General features: G+C 42.4%; 1 protein-coding gene across 4 annotated transcripts in view; it reads left to right on the top strand.

The window, feature by feature from the left end:
• Positions 1-22780, top strand: part of LOC118111391 (poly(rC)-binding protein 4) — a 32244-nt gene extending 9464 nt beyond the window's left edge. Inside the window, exons 2-14 of one of the 4 annotated variants that reach the window (XM_035159952.2) lie at positions 2599-2788; positions 2981-3004; positions 4322-4354; positions 6190-6306; positions 9832-9963; positions 11599-11727; positions 12918-12992; positions 14546-14617; positions 16400-16441; positions 16542-16617; positions 17144-17193; positions 20557-20726; positions 21771-22780. In XM_035159952.2, coding sequence (XP_035015843.1) covers positions 2681-2788; positions 2981-3004; positions 4322-4354; positions 6190-6306; positions 9832-9963; positions 11599-11727; positions 12918-12992; positions 14546-14617; positions 16400-16441; positions 16542-16617; positions 17144-17193; positions 20557-20726; positions 21771-22107 — 1365 coding nt within the window. In that variant the 5' untranslated portion in view covers positions 2599-2680 and the 3' untranslated portion in view covers positions 22108-22780. Of the gene's footprint in view, positions 1-2598; positions 2789-2980; positions 3005-4321; positions 4355-6189; positions 6307-9831; positions 9964-11598; positions 11728-12917; positions 12993-14545; positions 14618-16384; positions 16442-16541; positions 16639-17143; positions 17194-20556; positions 20727-21770 lie in introns of all 4 variants that reach the window. The other 3 variants (XM_035159950.2, XM_035159951.2, XM_035159949.2) reach the window with 3 other exon arrangements.

The following is a 22780-nucleotide window of genomic DNA, read 5'->3' as shown; positions in this document are numbered from 1 at the left end:
CTGCTGCTTGGGATTCTGGAAATGAGGAGTTCAGAGGCTCACCACCCTCACACAAACGCAGAGCACATGCCTTGTTATCAACCCACAGAGCAGCACATAATGATCCCTCAAACCATTAACTCCTAATGCAATAAAGTGCTAACATTTTAGCCATGCCCTTCAGTGCTTAAACATAATGAAGTTAGCCCACGGGTTGTACAAATGTGCTCTGTGATATGCATCGATCAAGCTTAAAGTCATGATTACTTGGCCCCGTGTCTGTAGCTGACAGCGAGCGAAATGTTCCAGTTTTTTTTGTTCATCTCCAGTCAACCCCCTGGTCTTTGTTTGATATTTATGGACGTCGTATGGAGATCAGTTTCTAAATGATAGTTTTTTTTTAAAATAATATCAATGAGCATCCCTTCCAAAAGAGTAGAGGGGGAAGTTGGATTTACGACAATCTAATACAGCAAAATGACACCATGCTCCACTTACTGCCACGTTTTGACAGACTGCCACGTCAAACTGTGTCACAGCCATGGAGGGAATACAAAACTCACACAGGCAGTGAAGCTCTTAAAGCAGCGAGCATGCGAGCGTCTGAACGTGGCTTTGAAAGCATCCAGTGCATAAATAAGTCAGCGAAGCAGCAATGGGCTTGTGCACTGAGCAAAGGCAATAAGCCCACCTACAACAAGTCTCATACGAATTGGATCTTGTAAAATAATACCAATTTATTAAACATGATATGCTCACATGGCTCAACAGATCTGCAAACAGCATGCAGATTTCTATAAAACACACACACACACACACACACACACAGGCCAGGCGCTGTCTGTAGCACAGGGCTGGTATACAGTGGCTCTGTAGGCTGGTTGGAATTCACTTGGCAGACAAACAAGTGGCCTTGATAAGTCAAAGAGGGGAGAATAATTTGTTTCTGTGTTGTTCCTCAATGCGAGTGCTTAACATGATTTATGGCAGTAAAGAATTCCACAGTTTTCACCCGAATGATTGAGAAGCAGCATTAAAAACATTTGAATGATGCATTTAAACTGAGAACTGGCATAATTATATTATTCTTAGTTTAGTGGTTAGTGGAAATTATATGCATTCATCAATCATCTGAGCAGTGGTGGGAGAAGTGTTCGGATTTATAGAAATACTTTGTTGCTATTAGGGTCTGCATAACGTAACTGAGATATAATTACAACAGTGTAAGTACCAAGTGTAAAAGTATTCAGAATGGGCCCTCAGAATAAAATGTATTGAATTATAGTTATTGATTTATCAGTGTGTACATCACTTAAATGTTGCAGCTGTTGAGATGTGGCTAGTTCTGACTTCAGTTTATAATAATGCATCATAATCAATTTGTGGATTTTGTAGCTGAAGGTATCAAATATTGTAAACTGTACACGACTTGAATACATTTACTGACTTATTTTCTACCTCCACATCTGGAAAATGTGTTCCACTAATCACGCAGCTACTTTTAACTATCACATATTGATCTATCTACTTCCTCACTGACAGATGTAAGGAAATATAGATCAGGGTGGAAAGTGAGTCCATGAACTAATGGTACACATTATACTGAGACGGTGAGCAGCTGGCTGACACACACGTTCATCGTACTGTATGTCACACAACTGACACGCACGTAGCTGCCACCACATTGTTATTCTGGGATCATTACAGATGCTCTTCATTTGCTGTCGCTCTATAAATTCTGATCTGTCACCTCAGAACTATTTGTATATTTTTTCCTCCAGCTGACTGTGATGGAGCCGATAACACCAGGTCCCCGAAGAAACTCCACCACTTTCCAATGTTACTTAAACTATTTCAAATTGAATTTGATTAACGTTGCATGAATCTCATGCCGCGCTCGTCTGAAAGGAAAATTCCTTTTCTCTTGTTTTTTTTTTTCTAGTCCAATTTCAAGAATCACTCGTCTCACTGTGAGAGAAACTGCTTGTCGGCTAATGAAGACACAGACAGTGTGTTAGTCATCAATGGCCGCCCGCAGTCTGTCAGGACCCCAGAGCTCTGATGAGCTGCAACACTGCTGACACTGCTGGTGCTTATGGTCAATATCCTGCACACACAATGCTCCTCGTTATGACTTTGTTATGAATCACCATCAATATTACATCGACTCCAACTAATGAAGAAGTTCCTCACAGAGAAACTTGAGCTCAGCGCCGCCTGAAATGTCTTTGATGGCATGAAAGTGTTTTTTTTAAATATTTTATTTTTTTATCTGTCCTCTCTTCGGCTGAATGTCTTTCATCTCCGGGAAATTATCATTCAGTCAACAGTGCAGTTAAATACAGAACAAGCGTGTGGTTTCCGAGAACTAAACTAGAACACAGCCATTAGTTCTAATAGTGGTACATGGTGTTCAGTGAATAATGATGTTGCTTGATAAGGGAGTCCCGTGTGTGCAGCTATGAGATACATCGTGATTGTACGCTGAGCATGAATGCACATGTTTATGACTTTATAACACGAGAGAACAGTCGTGTTTTATGCTCCTGAGCAAATTCCTTTGAAACACTTGACAGTTTATTTCAACCTAAGTTTTTTCTCCGTCTCTCTCTCTCTCAGAGCAGCACTGAAGAACCTTGAAGAGCCAGAGAACGAGCGCTGGCCTTCGTTTGACTGTGTGACCAGCGAGTGAGCCTTGTTCATGCGTCTTCCTGCATGCCACTCCCACATCGCTATGAACTGTGAGCAGGACTTCGCAGACGGGGGCTTGGGAGTGACCCTCACACTACGACTGCTCATGCATGGAAAGGTACAAGCCATCTGCTCGCATTGTTTATGAATGAATGCCTGCTGTAGCTCTCTGGGCTTTTTTTTGCACATTCGTTACAGCTTCATGGTCAATAGACATGATGAATTATGAAAGGTTATTATCAGGATTATATGCATTTTTTAAAAACTATTTTCATTTGAAAATAAATACTTTAATCTTTTTGTCTTTTAGGAGGTTGGCAGCATCATAGGAAAGGTGAGATGTCCTATTTTCTTTCTATTATACAAAATACTGCATATATTTCATATATTATATATTTTATATATAAAATAATCATAAAGACAGATGAATAATCCTTATTGAGATCAGGTAGATGTATTAAAATGCTACACCTGTGTCAGATATGCAAATCTATACTTATTTCCCATCGAGCAAAGCCACAAATTTATTTATGTGAATTCATAATAAGCCGTTGTAAAATAATTTCCCCCTCCGTCTTGAAATCAACGCAGAGCACAAAGCCCTCTTGTTCTGAACATCCCCATCCTAAATGTAATTGCCCTAAAACCAACCCTCTTAAGACCTCCCCACCACCCCCACCACCCATAATGCAACACAGTAATCCATCAAACAAAAACATTAGTGCATTGACTGCAAGCCTCCTGTTGAAACTGAGCTCCAAAGACATATTACCGTCGGCCCCTTGTGGGCACTTTCAGCGTCTGTTAGGAAAGGGCCCTGCTGCACTGTGTTCACTGGAAAACAACACATACAACACACATCAATAAAAGGAAGAATAGATGAAAACAAAATGCGTGAAGAGCGTTGGAAAGAAAGACATCACAATGGATGCTTCGACGTGCGAGAGAAATCAAAATACCTCGGAGGAAATTGAGAATAAAAAGAAAGAGGGAGGAGGAGAGAGATGAGCTTGGCTCACGCCGAGCAGCTCGACAGAGAGAGGCACTTGATCTGCAGCACTTCGACTAATAACTTGCCACTCCACCCTCCAAGCATTTCTTTCTTCCTATCTCAAACCTCTCATCTCTTTCCCATCAATAGAGGGCCGACACCAGTCCACAAATAATAGGCTTTCCTACAGCGTAACATAAATAACGGTGTAGCCCAGGGTGTTGGATGATACTGGTTTTGATGCTCCTGTAAGAAAGTGATTGTCAGTGGGTGCATTTAAGGTGGGAAACGAAGGGTGCGGCAGCTTGGGTGGACATTAGCCAAAAGAAAAATGGGGGAGAGGAAAAGAAGCAATCCCAACCAGAGCTGCGACACAAGTCTGACAAAATGCGCTTTCGTCTCACACGCTGAATACACGGCCATTATAGGGCAGGTGTACATATCTTTTTCCGACAGCAGTGCAGAGGCCACCACCGCCATGTATTGCAAATTGAAACTCTAGTGCAAACTCGCTGTGATGAATTCTAATCAGACGCGGGTTTGTATTAGCTGGTTTCACTCGGACATCAAGGACACTGATGCAATTGTAATTTTCAAACGGAGCGCATTTGATTCTGATTAAAGCTGTCCTTAAAGCTGTCCTTCATCTTTCTTTTTCAGAAAGGAGAGACTGTGAAACGAATACGAGAAGAGGTACGTTAATTTGTGCATTTATGAGCATGTTCTCACTGATCTCAGAGTCGGTGTGTTGAGCTGTGTGCGTGTGTCAGCAGCCGTTCAGCTGAAGTAAGCCCATTTTGCCCCCTATTTCCGATACTAACCCTCAAACCGAAGCCACGTCTCTTTTATTTTCCACAAGCAGGTCCATCTGAAGAGAAAACCATGATTTAATTTCAAAGGCTCATTTTGAAACTGGTCAGGATTTATTTCAGATGCGTGTATTAATAATAAAGCTGTGGGAGGAAGCTGATAATAAAGCCTGTTTGGGAGTTTTGAGTCTGAAAAGCATACAGGACGTGTACATTGTCCAAATTGCCTTTTGGGCAATAACAGCACCTTTTCAATTTAAATCCTCTCTCTCCATCAGTCACTACACCTCCCCTCGCTGCTCTCTCTCTCTCCAAATCCCTTTCTCTTTCTTTGCCTGCTTCAAACAACTTCCCCTTCTCTCCTTCCTCCCCTCTTTATAAATCTCAAGGGTGCAGCAAAACTAATGCCGCTTGGTTAACTCTTTGTAAAAAAAAAAGTAATTCGGCTGACACTGTGGCGGCACATTTGATTCTTTCGCTTGCCGCTAAGGTTTTATGTTGTACTTTATGAGGCAGAAGGATAAACAGGGGAATAGTGAGGTCATGGGACAATGCAGCCCCACAGAGCTGCTGGATAAACCACTCACCCATGATAGTCATCCATCCATTCATCCAGTCAGCCTGCCAGTTTTGGCCTTTGTCACTTCCCAACTGCATGAGCCTTATCCTGTCAGTCCGTCCCCCGGGCTTACAGCTACAGTGGGAGCATGACTCACTGGAAAGACTGGAGAAAATGGCCTGGAGGTCAGAGTGTTGTCCTGTTTCTGCTCACGTGAATTTAACTCAAATACAAGGGCACAAAATGGAGGGAGAGGAGCGCAGTATGGGAGCTCTGTCGTCTGAGGGCAATGCCCCGAGGAGAAACTTTATTAGATTTACAGAGATACAGAACTGTGCTGTATAGCTGTCAGCCTCGCCTCCTTTACGTCATGTCACTTGACTTCCCTACCTGTGGGTGTGCCCTGCAGCCACTGTGCCTCTGGAAACCCAAACCACGGGAAGGTTAAAGGGATAGTTTGACATTTCAGGGAAATGTGCTTATTTGCTTTCTTGCTGAGAGTCAGATGAGAAGATGATTCACATCTTTATGCTGAATATGAAGCTGCAGTCAGTTTAGCTTATAGCTTAAAATAAAGACTGGCATGAAGAATGGCACTCGATAGAACTCCTATCTCAATGCTTAACAATCCCCTTGAATTAAATTACGCTGAACTAAATTCACACACTCATAGATACCAGTCCCCTAAATATGCCAGATTATTTTCATCAAGAACCATGAATTATTTACTGGGAAAAACACCCTATCTTGCAACATTAAAGATGGTGATCACACATTTCTGGCTGTGCCCCTTTGGCTGGATCTGCTCCAAAATTCACAGGTTATTTCCTTGGGTCACCCCCCCACCCCCCCACCCCTCCAAAAAATGTCATGGAACTTGGAAAATCAAAGGTTAAAAAAACAAATATCCACTAACATGTGCCAACAGGAAATTACTCACAGGAGATTAGTTATCCAGCACGAAACTCCCTGGACAACCAGAAATGATTTCCTATAGTTTCTATCCAGATACAACATGTTCATTAGTGAGCTCCGTAGCTGCTGGTAGTTGTGGTAACAGTGGGTGTCAGGCCAATAGGTGAGGTTAATATGTTGTGTCTGTGACTAAGTTAAAAAGGGTTTATCCCAAAATGTTGATCTGATGACCTCTGTCCCCACAGAGCAGCGCTCGGGTCAACATCTCAGAGGGATCCTGTCCTGAGAGGATCATCACCATCACCGGCTCCACAGACAGCGTCTTCAGAGCTTTCACCATGATCACATTTAAACTGGAGGAGGTAAGTGTCTCATACTCATTTCCATCACAACCTCATGTCGTCATCTCCTCTCAAACAAGCCACCATGACAGTGCTCCAATCCAATCCAGGTCATTCTGTGTCTGACAAAGTTTCTTATATAGAGAAAAAAAATCAATCAGGATACAATGAGACAGAATTAGTTGTTTGTGAGAGATGGAAAAAAAAAAGTGCAGGAAGCAATTTCATCACCAGTATTGCAAAAAATCATTTCCCGAGCTTCAACATCTCAACATTAGCACTAATGCACTTTACTGCTATCGATTATGCTCTGAAGTGAAGTGATGGAAGGAAAACATTTGAAGTTTTGGAAGTGGACGGGCTCGTCTGGCTCGTCGAGTTGTTTGTCTTCAGGCATTTCACATTCAGTAAATGCCTTTATGCCTTTATTGTGCTGCACGTGCTCAATCCACTCGGCGCATATGACATGAATTTCCATCTGCTAATGAGAAGGATTCGTACATGTTTTCATGGTATTTTAATGAGTTATAGATGACAGGATCCACATGCTCTTAATCCCCATGGTGACTGTCCATCACTGTGCTAATTAATACGGTGGAGCGAGAGGCGCCCTCGCTCTGATTTAGCATCACAGCAGACCCTGCTGGCGAGGAAACAGGTGCTCCCTGCTCAGGTCGACAGCCCTCGGTAAACACACTCTGGCTGGGAGCGCGGTGCAGTGTTAATAAAAGATGTTTTCAGACTCACCTCTTTTCAACCCTGAAACTTCCCTGCGTTTCCATGGCAACGGGGTTTGGCCGACCCACGGCCTCCACCGTAGTTGAATTATTGTATGTCTGACACCTTTAATTAAAAACAAGCGGGAGTAATCGGCTTTTTGGCCACCGAGTATTAGACGCAGAATTTGTTTCTGTCTCGATAGTTTATGATTACACGGCAACGCAGGCTCAGTTGTGTGTCTATGTTTCTCACATATATAAAAAAATAGAGATCTAATAATCTGTTAACACAAGACACGCACTACAGTATTATGTGTGTGTTTTGTTCCCAGGTGTCGAGGCACAGCATGCATAAAAGCCCCATAATCTCTCTATATCTGCATCCTTATCCCACCAGAAACACAATATGCTTCGGGGATTTAAGATCACCAACTCGTTTCGCAAGTGGTGCTTGTGTAACCCGCTGTGTTATTTCTGCCAATTTGCTGGGAGTCTATTTTCCCTGCGAGTGAACAGGAGAATATGGGGAACGTTCGCAGTTGTTAAGATGTGGTTTATATTTTTAGATCAAATCAAGAAAGTCTTCTGATTGTACAGACAAGCTGTGTGCTCCTCTTCTAATGAGACGAGACGTCAGAGAGCCTGATCCGCCTCACTAAATATAGACATGGAGCAGAGAGGCACAGGAGCCACGTCAGAATGTGCTTTTCAAATTTAAAGTTATTGGAAAAATTATACGGCTCTCTTCATGAGTAAAATCCACTGAGGCTACACATCCACGCTGTCACCTCTTAAGTCAAACTCTAATTTTACTGCAGACTGGCCCCAAACGCAAACCTGACAAACAAAAACATCGCTCCGTGACACATTTATTGAGTGTTGAACTCTGACGGGAAGAGAGACAGGGTGATGTATTTACATTTCAAAGGTTCACAGAGACACTGTTCATTAATTAAAAGCTCAATCTCCACCCACAGCAGCCGGCAGACGTCTGCTACCTGCTCCGTAAAAAACTGTTCAGCACTCTGGAAATCAGAAGGTCCCTTGTCAAAATACCTAATTAACACATTCTATATAAAATGGACATGTTCTGCACCTGTTCTTTTTCAGGATGTTATTAAAATCTGATAAATCTTGGCATAGATCTTTAAAGTATAAAGTATAATTAGACTGATAATCTATCACAATAAGCCTCTTGAAAGGGTTTGTCCAGTTTACATGACAGCTTAAAGGAATAGTTTTAAGAAAGATCCTTATTTACAAAGAGAAGCAAAATTAGGAAAAAGACGCAGGCTTAAGCATTAGATTGTGTTTTTTCACTTCGTTTCATTTATTATTATTTATCAGGATTTTTGTTATTTGATTAGATTGCCACCAAAATGTGGTGGAAGGATGCAGTATGGGTCAGGAAGCATACCCAGGAATTGTTTCACTTTCTTTAACATTGTGAGATAAGTGTGTTTTTCAACATTTTCGTTCCCTCTGAGATTAATTTATGGATCTTGATGAAAAAAAACCAGGCATGTTTTGGAGTGATATCTGAATGTGTGCAGTTTGGTGCAGATCCAAATAAAAATCTGGATCAAGTGAATTTAAATGTGGTTTCATAAGGGGACTGTTGGGCCTTGGTAGAGGTATGTGCTCTACTGAGGGCTGTTCTAGTTTCTAAATGCTATGCATGTGTGGTTAGATTGGTTTGAGATTATTACATTTTCTTTTTGTTTAAATGATGTTAAGTTGCATATGTTTTCTTAAATTGCAGTGTATTCATCCTTCAGTGCCACCATGTAATTAGCTTTCTTGCTGATTTAAATGAGAAGATCGATACTGCACTCATATCTGTTCATTAAATATAAGTTAGAGCTTAAAGGTTAAAAAAACAGCAAAGTTCTGTTTTCACTCTGGATGAAATAAATGAAGAATAATCACGACATATCTTCACATTGCATGGGCGTGATCCCTGTAAACCTTAAATTCTACAAATAAGAAAAGATGAGATAAGATAAAAAAAGATAAATGTCTTCATTCTGGTTCATTTCAGAATATCTTTAGAGAGAAATCTCAAGGAGAGCAGGTTCAGCGTGCTGACACCAGGAATTACATGTAGACAATGTGCCCGGGCTCAGCTTTATGTTGCGGAGTGAAAAGCTCAGAGCACGGTTTGCTCACCACCCGTATTGCACTTAATGTTCTCCCTTTCATACAGAATTCAGCATTTTCATAAAGAATAATTTAAAAGACTTTTTCAGATCCCACACTGAATATACATCACTGACCGGCCTCCTGTGGACGTCTGTGGACTCTCAATGCACCGACTCAAATATAATTTCTCTGCTCTGCGCCCAAAACTCCACCTGCTAGTTCTATGAATCAAGATCTACTTTGAACTGTGACTGATATCAACGCTGTAGAAACTGATATCAACGCTGTAGAAACTATCTATCTATCTATCTATCTATCTATCTATCTATCTATCTATCTATCTATCTATCTATCTATCTATCTATCTATCTATCTATCTATCTATCTATCTATCTATCTATCTATGTGGTCATGGACTGGGGTTGGTGCCAAAACATTCAGTTTGTTACGTGTGGAGAAACAACTTGATAAAACTCAAATTGATGTGGGTTAAGATACGTATGAATGGAATTATCCATCCTCCTAATTGTTGGAGTGAACACCAGTGGATGTGACTTGACTCTCCCTCCATTTCCACTTTGACCCCTGCAATTTGATCTTCTTCTCTGGGGCTCTCTCTCCTTCTGTCACTCCTGTTTTTCTTTCCTGCCGACTCTCACCAATCTTCTCTTGTAACCCCCCCCAGGACCTCACTGCACTGGTGGCCAACGGCACCATCAGCTCCAAGCCACCAGTCACCCTGCGGCTGGTCATCCCTGCCAGCCAGTGTGGCTCTCTCATCGGGAAGGGAGGGGCCAAGATAAAGGAAATCAGGGAGGTGAGCGTCCAGAACACAAATCTACCACATCCTCACTTCACAGATTGGTCGAACACTGAAATATGAAGAGAACAAACCTGCAGGATAAAGCTGCAGAATGGAGAGATATTTCACTTCATACAGTCTTGCTGTTTTTTTTTTTGCCCTGCTGCATAATTGCACCAATATATTCTTGGTGCATATTAGATGCTCTTATTGAGAATCACTACAAATACAGTTCAAGTATATTGTTTTTCTGAGGCTGGAAATGTTGGGATCAAGTTAGTTAACACAAGAGCTGCAAGCTAAGCACGTATGTGACAAATTTGAATTACTGAATTTGCATAAAATAGAAAAAAAAATACAGTTGCACTCACATTATTAGTAATTTAGTTTAGTAAATGAAAAAAAAAAATTACATTGCAAGCTACATTTTACAAGTACAAGTCTGCAGCCATGTCAACAGCTCGGTGAGGCTGCGATGCTTTGAGCTAAATGCTAATATCTTCATGCTCACACTGACAATGTTATACTGACTACTTCCATTACTAAAATATTCACCATCTTTGTCTGCATCACCTATTCCACCACCTCTCAGATCTGTTAACCAATCAATGCTCTTCATTTCACACTCCCACTAAATATCCAGAGGTGATAGTTGTTTATTGTTGACACAAAACCATTGGATAGTTTTCTCCCTTCACTGAGATCTAACGAGATTTATCATAAGAGACAAAAATGAACGTGAAAACACGATTGGACTCAGCTGAGGCTGATGGGAATATTATTAGTTTTGCAGGTATTTAGTTATAAATGAGAATTAATCCTGGAAAACACAAATTTTGTTTTTCACAAAGCACGCAACATTTTAAAAAACAAAAAACAATAGGAAATAATGATTTGAGGCAGATACCATGTGTCTGCACTGAGGTCGGTGTCTGACTAAAATTGGATTGAGACCATTAAGGCAGGAAATTAGTGAAACAATGCAGCCAAGATAAATCACTTCAGCAGCAGTGGCAGCTTTGAAAGGGAAAAACAACTCCTGACTACATTTAGGCTCAGTTGAAACATTAGGATTAAATTTATCAGATCTGTTGCCAGAGACATATGACGCAGTTACTTTAGCTCCGTGCCGCTCTACAAATAGAGTCTCTCGTTTTAGCCTTTACCTTCAGCAGCATGATTTTACGAGCTCCGATGGACTTTCTCAACGTGTTCGAGTCCCAGATTAGTTTCAGTTGCAGGTTTTCTTCTGTGTGTTTTGTTTCCACGGACACATGTTCCCTTGCAGAGGCACTTTTGTGATATGTGCAGTTCAGCATCGGCCTCCAGAAATCCTCTGTTAGCGGCATCAGCATATGTAGATGAATTTACCCACCTCCCCTGCAGACGTGCTAAATTAGGGATGTGTCAGCTAAAATGAACAGAATCACATTTTTCTTTTCGCGGGTGACTTTTCACTTATCTCTAACCTGACAGGACTTGACGCTTAACACGTACCACGCGGCAGACCGTCACCTTCAGAATACAAAACTAAAAAAGCCAGCAGGGAGGCTTGGGAATAATAAAGGCAGAATAATCACAACTTGTCTTATCTCCTGAATCAAACTAATCTCTCTTTTTTTTTAACCCCCCCCCCCCTATCCTTTTCAGAGCACCGGGGCTCAGATACAGGTGGCAGGGGATTTACTGCCCAACTCCACTGAGCGAGGGGTGACGATATCTGGGAATCAGGACTCAGTAATCCAGTGTGTCAAGCTCATCTGCACAGTAATCCTGGAGGTAAGAAGCATGCAATTCCTCTCTTTACTTCAAATACTCACACCTATAGCTGACATCCAGTCGGAGCGCTGCTGCTTCAGCTACATTAAAGGTAATAACTGCTTTTGGCGTTCATGTTTTCATTTTTACCAACATGCACTTATTTCCTATTCCACTGCAGCAGCCTCTAATGCATTTTTAGCAGCCTTATGTAACGTTACCAACCGTGATGTTGCATAGAAGTCAACGAGATCCTGCAGCACTATCCTCCACTAGAACAAAGGAAGCGGTCTCTTTATTGTTTTGACCTTCTGTTATGCAATCTGCCGTCGGGGAAAAATATGATGAAGTCAGAGGTGCAGTCCTCCAATCGGAGCTCAGTATTTTTGGAGAAACCCAAACCGACCTGCAGCAGAATCTGTCCACCTTAAGACAACAGCCCTCTTGAGAAAAGCGAGGAGGAGATGAGATAAAAAAAAAAAACAGCCCCAAGGACAGTTTCTGCCTTTGTGTTCGTGGAGGTGCACAAGTCCTTTTTGTTTTAGCGTTGCAGCTGGACCTGACTGACTAATTGCCAGCTTGATCCAGTTTTCCAAGGCTTTCTTCAAAGGCTTGCGAGTTTCATTAGGATTCTGCACCAGAGGCTTCTTGCTTTTGGCTCGGAGATTTAAATTATGCAAAGTTATACAAAGAATTTACTGTGTCTGTTCCAGCAGAAAAGATGCTCTACATTTTAAACCCCAAAACGCTATTACCAAAACTAGAGTTAGTCGATAAGATACCCACGGTCATGTACAGCATATAATCTCCTCTTTTCTCTCTTGGTGTTTAAAGAAATTTATCTTAAAATGTATCCTTGTCTGCGGATGCTCGATTTACCCAGAGGGCAAACCACTGCCGAGCCTTCAGGTCTGATACAAACTGAAGCTCCGAGCTATCATCCACAAAGACATCTCACCACACTGCTTCAATTATTGAATGAATGATTAGTTTAATTAAGAAAAAAACAAGGAAGGGAAAAATGTCAGTGGCATTAGCAGTTTAATTCAACAATAATTTTTACTGTAGCAGAGAGTTTAACAACATTTGACCTCATGAGGCTCAATCTTTAAGAAAAGAAAAAGATGTGTACAACATTTTCATGTTTATGAAATAAATAATAACGATTAATTACAACCTCTAACCCCCTTATTCTGTTTTTGATTCTTTAGTCTCCACCGAAGGGTGCCACCATCCCCTATCGACCGAGCCCCTCACCAGCCGCCCTCCTCATCGCAGGGAACCAGGTAAACAAATGAGATTTTACCGCATTACTTGGAAAGCAAATGTGGGTCAATCTGATAAAACATGCAATTGATTACTTTCCCATTGCCAGTGGAGGATTTTGCTCTTCTGCTCTCCTGCTGTCCCACAGTGGGACATGCTCGATATCAACGCACCAGAAACCAATGCGGAACCAGTGTTGCAAAGAAGAATATTGCTGTTGTATGTTGTTCCCAAAATGTAAAAAACGTACACGTAAAGTACACAAACTGTAATGGATATTTACGCACAAACGCCCGGAGGTTCAATGCGCGTCACAAAGTCCTGCTAGAACACGTTCAGCGTCTTGAATGCCAAAATGAAGAAGTCATTTGTTTTATCAGGTGTCATGTTTTCATCCTTGTTGATCGGAAACAAGAACCGGTTAAAACACATCCCGACTGTTTGCATTCCCATTGCAGACAAAATCCAGATGTTAGTGGGTTTTTCAGTGGAAAAAGGGCTTTTCAAACTGTAGGGTGAGGCCCCCTGTAGGAACATAAAAGCTTTACAGGGGGTTAGGAGTTATGGGGGGGGGGCAGAATGGGACAAATTTGACCTGCTGGAATTCAGATTCATGCTTCATGCGCCATGGCTGCCTGTTGAAAATTTTATGGTAACTCATCCTATTTTTGTAGAGATATTTTTGTCCGCACCAAAGTGGTGCATCGACTGGCAGCTAAAACATTTGAGAACCACTGGATTAGTGTTTGGAGGTGACACCCTTCACCTTCACAACTTACTTAAAGGTCCAAACGGTTATTTGAGAGGGATCTGAGGAGGCATTGTCAATAATCAAATGTCTCCTCGGAGTCATGGCGAGCCCCTGTGATGAAACAAGACTCGTGTAGGTGCTCCTCAGTGGGGGATCGGGTGATTTGTGTCTGTGTGTGTGTGTGTGTGTGTGTGTGTAAGAGAGAGAGAGAGAGAGGCTAGGGTTGAGTGCTATAGTTCCCTCTGTTTGAGAGGGGACAGATATCCAGCCTCCTATGGAGCAGGTCACAAGATTAGCAAGTGGGACTGGAGACCTGCCGTCTCCTCTGGCTGCAGCAGCACCCAGATACTCTGCATAGCTGTCAGCAGTCCTGACAGTGTTTGTGCTGCCTCAGACTCTGGTCAATGTCTGGAATGGCCTTTTTTTTTTGTTGATATCCCTCATAATAGGCTATCAAATTAAACCTGGGGCGAGTTTCTGGTCACCGGGAGATGGCTTTAACGAAGGCGGCACGGGGATAAGGGATGTTTGTGCAATTTGTCAGAGGGTGAAAATGAAGTGGAATGGGAAAGGGCCTGCAGATGAGTCATAGCCCATAAGCTTGTTAGGTGTGTTAAAGTGTCAGAAAATGCAGCTCGGACCAAATTTGATCTGTAGTGACGCCCTGAAAAAGACGACATTGGAGGTTTTCATTTATTATTTTCACATCAAGTTTATCATGGAAGGCTTTAGCTGATAAATACACACTAATCATCAATGTCAATAAAATATTTCGGTAATGAAGAACATATTTCATTATCTCCTGTGTTTCTGTGTTTGTAGGTGTTTGATGCATCAGAATATGCCCCCCACCCTATGTACTCAGTCGCCCAAGGTGGCATGGACCTCCAGCAGGTAACTGACAATAATTATTCATGTTAAGTCTCTGTTCTTCAGCTTTCACGCTTCTAACCCTAGCCCTTAAAATGTCCTGAGTTTTCAGGGCTGTGAGGATTTGAGTGGCGAGTGAGAGCAGGCGGTCGTGTCCAAATATACACAGTCCATCATCTGGCATGAGGCATTAGCAACAACAGCTGAGCGTAAGCTGCGGCTATTGTTCTAGCCTGTCATAAGAGCTATAACCTCGCCCGAAACACGACGCCATCACACCACCACCGCCGCCGCAGCTCTGCCGTCTCTCTTTTAGTCCTGTCTCGCTCTGCACCAGAAACATTTGGGCTTCAGGAGAATTCCTACCATGACAGCAATAGCCGACACTGTCATGATATCAGAATGGACACAGCAGCGTCTGATAAATCAGGCCGAGATTACAAAGGGAATGTAATTGTGGGTAACGATATGTAAATAGTTCCAAAGCTTGAGATCACTCGAGCCGTAAAAGAGCTGGATTATTGCTGCTAATTGTTGTTGTTTGTGTGTTTTCCTTTTATAAAAACAGCTCTAATGCAGTGATACAAGAGCTGAGCCCCCTCCCACACACTTTACGACCCTACAGGATGCTGGTAATAGTAGCCAGACTGTTGGCGTCAGGCAGACCCGAGTTAAGCTAAGTGCTGTCTGCTCAAACCAATGAGTGTAACGACGGAGAGCTGCACAGACTCCACCCTCACTCATTACTGTGGATAGATATTAGAATTTCACATAATTAAATCATAAACCATGTTTTTTTGTGGAGAATAAAAAGATTTTAGGCAGCTTCCACTATCATTTTTTACATTGTGAGCAGGCAGAAGGCAGGATATCACAAATGATCTTTTACAGCGCCCAACAAGAATACATACTATTAGAAAATCGGTTTACCTTAATTACCTTAATAAGGAAATGCACATTTACCCCATGAAATTTCCTCTGGTTTTGAGACACAGTATTTGAGTTTTTAGACGTCTGTTGGCGCCTTGATATGTTTTTTTGTATTCTTTACAGCAATATATATTATAATATTATTGTTCAGTCATAGGCTGTAGGACATGGAATAATAAGTATTTGGTGTTATAACAATTATTAAATTCTCATTTATGTATTTTCTCAACTTCATCAAAAGCAGCAGCAGTTTGTTGTAAAAGGGAAATTCACCACTTCAGTCCTTTTAAACATATTGAGATTTTAACCAGGTCAGAAGGGAAAAATTTAAAACGAGCTATAAATAGTTTGACACACACAGCACTGGAGTCTAGGTATAAGCCCCTCTTAAACATATGGGTTAAAATAAAATCTAACAGTTGTGAGTATCTCACAAAACTGTGTCGGTTCCTCAGGATGTTCCACCAACAATTTTCCCTGATCAAACAGTCCCACTGTCACATTGAGGTCTGTGTAGAATTCAAAGTAACAGGGACAGAGACGTTGAATCATTTATTTGTCATCGATGCTGTGACAAAATTCCCCTGACTATTTGGGCGAAAGGCAGAAACCTGAGACAAGAATTTTCCAACTGCGGCCAATTAAAACCATAACTACGACATCTGCATCGACACAGACGTCTGTGCACATGAGAAAATATGGTTATTCTTTGTCTGTATGCGTTTGGGGCTGAACTATAAAAACTGATTTAACTTATTCTGGAAAAGAAAAGCAGGTATCGACAGTGAAGCACTTCCATTAAGAGGCTGCGGATTTATTGCCTACGTGTAATGTTTTATTACTGTAATTTGCCTAATGCAGGACGCTCTCTTCCAGGCCTACACTTTGCAAAACCAATACGGCATTCCACACTCAGAGGTACGACCATGTGTAGATATGTTATAATTCAATATTAAATTAATGCTTTATACTTTATACAATGAATTTAAGTATTTTTTTCTCTTTTTCTTTTTTACAGCTGGCCAAGCTACATCAGCTGTCAATGCAGCAAGGCCTGAGTCCTATGGCCCAGCCGGCTTCGACTATCATACCCGGTATGTACGGGAGTAGTATCAGTAAGTATTTGCTCTAACTTGTAAAGTTCATGGTTATGTTTAAAAATGCTTTAAGTAAAAATTATCAAACTCGCACAGTATCTTTGCGTTGCTGCTCTATCTGTACTCTGTCAAAGATGTGCTACCTGCCTTCAGATGTGAGAAATAGCGCTCGCTGTCATGAGCGGCTCTGATTATGGGGTGGTGTCACTGAGGCAGGAGTAGAAGAGGCTTTATAGCTCTCTCATATCTCCCGGTCTTGGAGCGAAGCTATTACATGAAATGATACGTTCCACAGAGTCGCAGAACTGGGAGAAAGAAAAGAGTGAGAGCTGTGTTAAACATCAGTCCATTAAAATGGAAATTACTGTAACAGCTTCACTGTATCTGGCAGTTCTCCACTGAAAGGTTTTTTTTCTTCCCAGTATGACAGTGGCAGATTGTGTGGCCTCACTAAGTAAAGGAGAGGAAGAAATATCTGACTTGTCCATTTTATTCGGTTGTTGCTTGTGTTTTCTCTTCTCAGGGATGGACACGAACTCTCACACGTCTCAGGAGCTGCTTATTCCCAATGATGTAAGAAAAAAAGAAACTCATAACTTGAGAGTTTTCTGTCTTTATGATGTTTGTTTGGTCCCACGTGAGCCGCGAGAAAAACAACAGGAACGTCAGCGCTCATCTCTGCACGTACACCGCATCTCTGCAGCAGGTGACTTCAGATGCAGATGCTGCAAAGTCATCTGCTGTGACTTCAAAAGAGACGAGAGACATGTTGGCAACCCGCTCATTACCCTCATTATTCTAACCTCCGACTAACCCAAGGTTAAAGGGATTTTGAGCTGATATAGATCCTTTTGCATTATTGTCTGGGCTGCAGTTGCAGTGCCTCAGAGTGAGTCCCACGAGTGCTCAGTAAATCCTCTCATGTTCCCTGACCTACTTAGAAGCTGTCTGCTGTCAAAACAGCCAATAAGAAAACAGACAAAGATCCTTTCCCTCTTCACTTAGCCCTCGCCGGGGTTTGAAGAAACGACGTCGCAATCTCAGGGCAGAATGCGTAGATTCACTTCTTCACAATAAAGTCAGACCGCATTTCCCTGCATATCATCTCTGTGAGATTAACACATGGTGAGCATCTGTTTATTAATCGCAGTAATTTCCCTCTTTTTGAATTTCATTTAGAAGTATAATAACGAAAGCTCAGTTATGAAGCCAAATTCATAATGAAGCTATTTGTAATTAATGATTTCATAGCAGCAGCTTTGATATCTGGTGTAATAACCGAACCACAATCCTTCAAAAGAGCGACATGCTGAAGATTCAGACGATTCAAAGCTACAGCTGCTGGTTTTCTGTGTTAATGTGAACAAATGAAAAGACCAAAACTAACAAAGCGTTCCTTAAGCTCATTAAATCCTTCTGAAGATTTAACTTTTCAAAATGTAATTGTTTGAAAATGCTCAGTAATTTCCTAAAACAGCTGGGTATTGTATTCTCTAGCAGACAGGAGCTGATTGTGCAATTGTCGGGGACTATTTTCAACTGCGGAGGGATACGCACTCAAAGTATTTATTGCAGCAAGATAGTATTCATGGGAGTGCCTCAGAAATACTCTACAGCGGCCATGTTGGGTGATAAAGGGGCATCATTCAGTTTATGGAAAATATTAGAGGTCTGTGTCAGAGAGGAATAAACTACAACATATCAGGGCTGAGCTTCATACTCAATACTTGTTAGTAGGATCAGTTCATTGTTGTCATGGGATTTATGAACAATAAGAAAAAATAGAACGATGTAGGACAAACACAGTGTGACTCTCAAATGTGTAGTTTGTATTTAAGTTATATCTGCAGAGACAATACATTAATGTCTCTTTGTTTTACAATAGAAATAAGACAAAAGCACAAGCGTTGATTACTCAAGGCTTCACTCAGCTCTACAGGATATATCCGCCACAACCGTACAACATTTCTGAAATGCCCGAAGGCTTTTTTTTCTCCTCCCAAGTAAAGCCCCACATGGCGAGTGGCACAATGCATCAGAGGAATGAGGGAGTCCAGTGCTATACGTGACAGGGACAGCTGTAAGCTCCAGCCATTGTTCCACAAGAGATGACTTGTAGCCATGACTGAGCCTCCTCAGCCCTCCATCCCCCCCTCAGGCTGGCCACACTCAACGACTGTACAATCCCGCTCTGTGCTCTCTCTCACACACACACACACACACACACACACACACACACACACACACACACACACACACACACACACACACACACACAGAGATGCATTGAGGAACTGCTTACACCCAGTCAGCAGGATGTACTGTAATACTGCGCAAAGGAAGATTTAGCCAGAAGAAAAATGGCTGCACCCTCACCATCCCATCCTTCTTCCTGTGTCCTTTCAAATGACTGCCTCAGCAGGAACTCAACAATATATAGGCCACTTATAGTTGACGACCAGCAGCACCGTGCAGTGTTACCGTTATTCGAATGCTTAGGAAGAAATAATCACTTGGGGCGAGCACACGCCCGGTGTCTCCTGTGTCATTTATTTAGCTCTCGTAGCATTTTAAAAGTGTTGTTTCAGGTTGTTTGCGGTTTTTTTTAGGTTGTTCATACTGGAATGCTTTTGAATGAGGTCATGCTCGCCAAAGTGGGCGAGGGGTTGACAGCTGGTATCCATTGACAGCTGGTGTAAAAGGCCAGAGGCCAGTGGGGAGTCTTGGTCCCAGTGGGGTAGAGACGTTATCAGTGATTCGAGGGGCTGTCCTGGCCATTGTCTCATGAGATGCGAGTTGCTCTTTAGGCTTCAAGCTGTCTCCCACCCAACACACACACACACACACACACACACACACATACCACACACATACTGAGACGCACCTCTACCCCACCCCCAGAATAAACTGCTGAGCCAATAATAGCCAGGCGGACCAACCAGGTCGCGGTGTGACAAATCAGACATTGTAGAACAGGCTGCTTACTTCTCAGGAAAGGAATGTGAAATGCAGGGACAAGTGCAGCAAGAACACTGTGTGTGTTAGTGTGTGTTTGTGTGTGTGTGTGTGTGTGTGTTCGCATGCGCCTTGTGTATTTCTACCTCCATGTCAGCTGCTGTTAAGCTGCCAATACACACAGACTACAAGTACTTAATCACTGTCTGTCCTGTTCACTATATATCTGGCAGCGTAACCATGTCACTGAGCCCTGACACCCCGCACTTGAGCTAATACGCAGCCTCCAGCTCTCGGCCTGTTAAATATCTATTGTCACTAATAGCTGAGGGTCCAGGTTGGTTAATAGAAGCAGAGAAAAAGTGATAATGTATGTGGGGATGCAATAAAAACTTGTGTCTCTGTCTAATCTCCTCTTGGTATAGTGAGAACGCTGCAGCCAATGGGACTGTACGTTATATATTTGAGTTATTTTCCCATTATGTTTTCCATTAGCGCAGAGATGCATCTGGCTGGCATGTGTTTGGGAAGTGATTTGTTTGGGAAGTCATCACCACACCAAGGAATCAATAACCTTTTAGCCACTCAGATTAATGACAGGCAAATGTGCCGTCTCTCGTCTCTTTTACCGGTGCACACGCAGTAGCAATTAAGGGAGACTCTTGGGGGGAAAAGTGCTTTTGACATGCATGATGGATGACCAATCCACTGCAGACAAACAGTCTTACTGCAATATTTGAAGTGGTCTGCATGAAGTCAGCTCGACTACACGCCCTTTTTTTTAAATTTTTTATGGGTCGTAGTGTTTTTTTAAGGCCCTTATCAGAATCTCTTCCATCAGCATAACAGATCCAGCTCTGACAAAAAGCTCAATTCAGTCAAATGATTTATTGAAGCCTCCGCTCATAAAGCGTTTCCTCTGCTCCTTCAACATTTCAGTGAAACTGACCGATCTTCCTCACCTCTGTTCTCTTCCTGCAGCTGATCGGCTCCATCATCGGCCGTCAGGGCACTAAGATCAACGAGATCAGGCAGGTGTCAGGAGCGCAGATCAAGATCGGCAGCCAGCTGGACGGGACAAGTGACCGCCATGTCACTATCACAGGAACGCCGGTCAACATCAACCTGGCCCAGTACCTCATTACCTCCTGGTGAGACCCAGCAGCACGTACAGCCGTCTAATGAGTCAACACAGGGAGAAGTGGTTTCTCAGGGTCAAAGGTCATGCTATGATATGATAAGCAGTAATGAGGCTTAGTTCTTGTGCAGCCGTTAATTGGCCTTGTGGGAATAAGTAAACGTGGTTGTATTGTATGACGTAGTAACAGTTTGGAATTCAGTATTTTTGCAGTGCGGCTCTGAATATAAATTTTCTTTGTCCTTATTTTTTATGAATCTTTCTAAAATATAAAGAATATTGTGCAACACAAGCCGAAATGTGGCAGTAACTCTATTTACGACCTTGAGTTAAGATCTGACTCCAACAACACTGTCAGGCAATGGTGCTTTTTTTAATTCCACAAACTCTTCTCCTTATCAAATCCTGTTGCCTATATTACCCACAATGCAACCTGTCCACCGACCGTGTAGTGGTACATTCGAAACTCACTTTTTAATCCAAATCCACACCGTGTTTTTGACTTTCTGATTATTAGTCTTCAAACCCAAACAACACTGACTCAAGTTGTGTCAGATTTCACCCACAAGTCTGCACCAACAGAGGATTTAGAAGTTTTTCTTCTCAACAAGAACATTAATCGACTTTACAGTAAACAGTAATCGACTGCACTCAGTGGACCGCGTATCTCCGCCAAGGCCCAACAGTCCCCATAAACTCTACAAATTTTGAAGACACATATTAACTGCTGATTACCCTATAGCCTTATTTGTTACCACACAGAGGCGGAAAATCACCATCATGAAGATCCATGAATTATTTCGGGGGAAATCAGTGAAAATGTCATAAAAACACCTCACGTCACAATAAAACTCCTGAATCAATGTCCCATCCCTCCACCAGGTTTCGTGAAAATCCATTCAGTAGTTTTTGTGTATTTCAGTCAACAAAGTAGTTCCCCTTTAATAATTTTCCACAACCTCCCCTCAGTGTTGCAGCAACAGTATAATCCACTAATCTTCATTTTCTCCCCCGTCTCTGTCTCCTCCTCCCCCTCCTCCTATCTCTGCCCTCATAGTTTAGAGACAGCCAAATCCACAGCCCAGGCAGCCACCATGGCATCTCCGGTCGACCTCAACATGGCCTTCACCCAGCCAGCCTCCCCAGCTGCCTCCCCCACTCCCACCCTGGCCACTATGGGCGGCCTGACCCCGGCTCATATGCTGGGCTCCCCGTACGGAGCCATGCCCCTCTCCGGCCTGCTGGGGGTGAAGTCTGTCCCCTTCCTGACTCTGTCCAGCCCCGCCCCCAACACTGCAGCACCCTCCCACTCGGCTCTGGCCGCCTACACCGCCAAAATCTCCTCAGCCAACTGCATCAAAAAGCCTGAGAGACAGAAGTTCGCTCCCTACTGATGTAGCCTCGGCGTCTCTCGAGTCCTGCAGAGACGGACGAAGGACGGCCCGAGCAGTGTTCTTCCACAAACGCCTGATGTAGCCATATCCGCCGGCAGAGATGCTCTTGACTTTTATTCTGTGATGCACCAACAGAGAAGAGACCAATGGAGATGTGGACAAAGCTATTAAAACAGTTATTTACGGTTATAGATAATTTGTGAGTTCCCCATGAATTGATGGACTGCTTTCATCGTCACCTCATCCCTGATATTGATCACACACACACACACACACACAAAAAAAAAATAAAGGGCTGGAACCTCACCTGAGAGACACATGTTTAAATGAGAGTTTTGACATGTGTGTCTCAAGTTAGATAATCAGCTGTGAGTATTTATCCTTCAATAAATTTGTAAATTATACTCAGATGACAAATGCTCTACTGTACGATGCTTTTATACAATGTCTATGTTTGCCTCATAAAGTTTTTAAGAAAATTTGTAAATGTCTTGGGGGGAGGGGGGGGGATTTTTTTTTAATAATCTGTGCTATGGTACTGTACTTTACTGTTCAGTGTTATGTTCTTTTTTGTTGGATTTTCTTTTGAATGAGCGACTTGATTAATCTTTATTTATTAGTATTGTTTCCTTTATTAAAAGTCTTTGTTTCCTGACATGGTGGATGCATCGTC

This window comes from Hippoglossus stenolepis, chromosome 6, assembly GCF_022539355.2.
Source record: "Hippoglossus stenolepis isolate QCI-W04-F060 chromosome 6, HSTE1.2, whole genome shotgun sequence".
Taxonomy (NCBI): Eukaryota; Metazoa; Chordata; class Actinopteri; order Pleuronectiformes; family Pleuronectidae; genus Hippoglossus; species Hippoglossus stenolepis.
The sequence above is the reverse complement of the archived record's forward strand: the minus strand, read 5'-3'. Positions and strand labels throughout refer to the sequence as shown.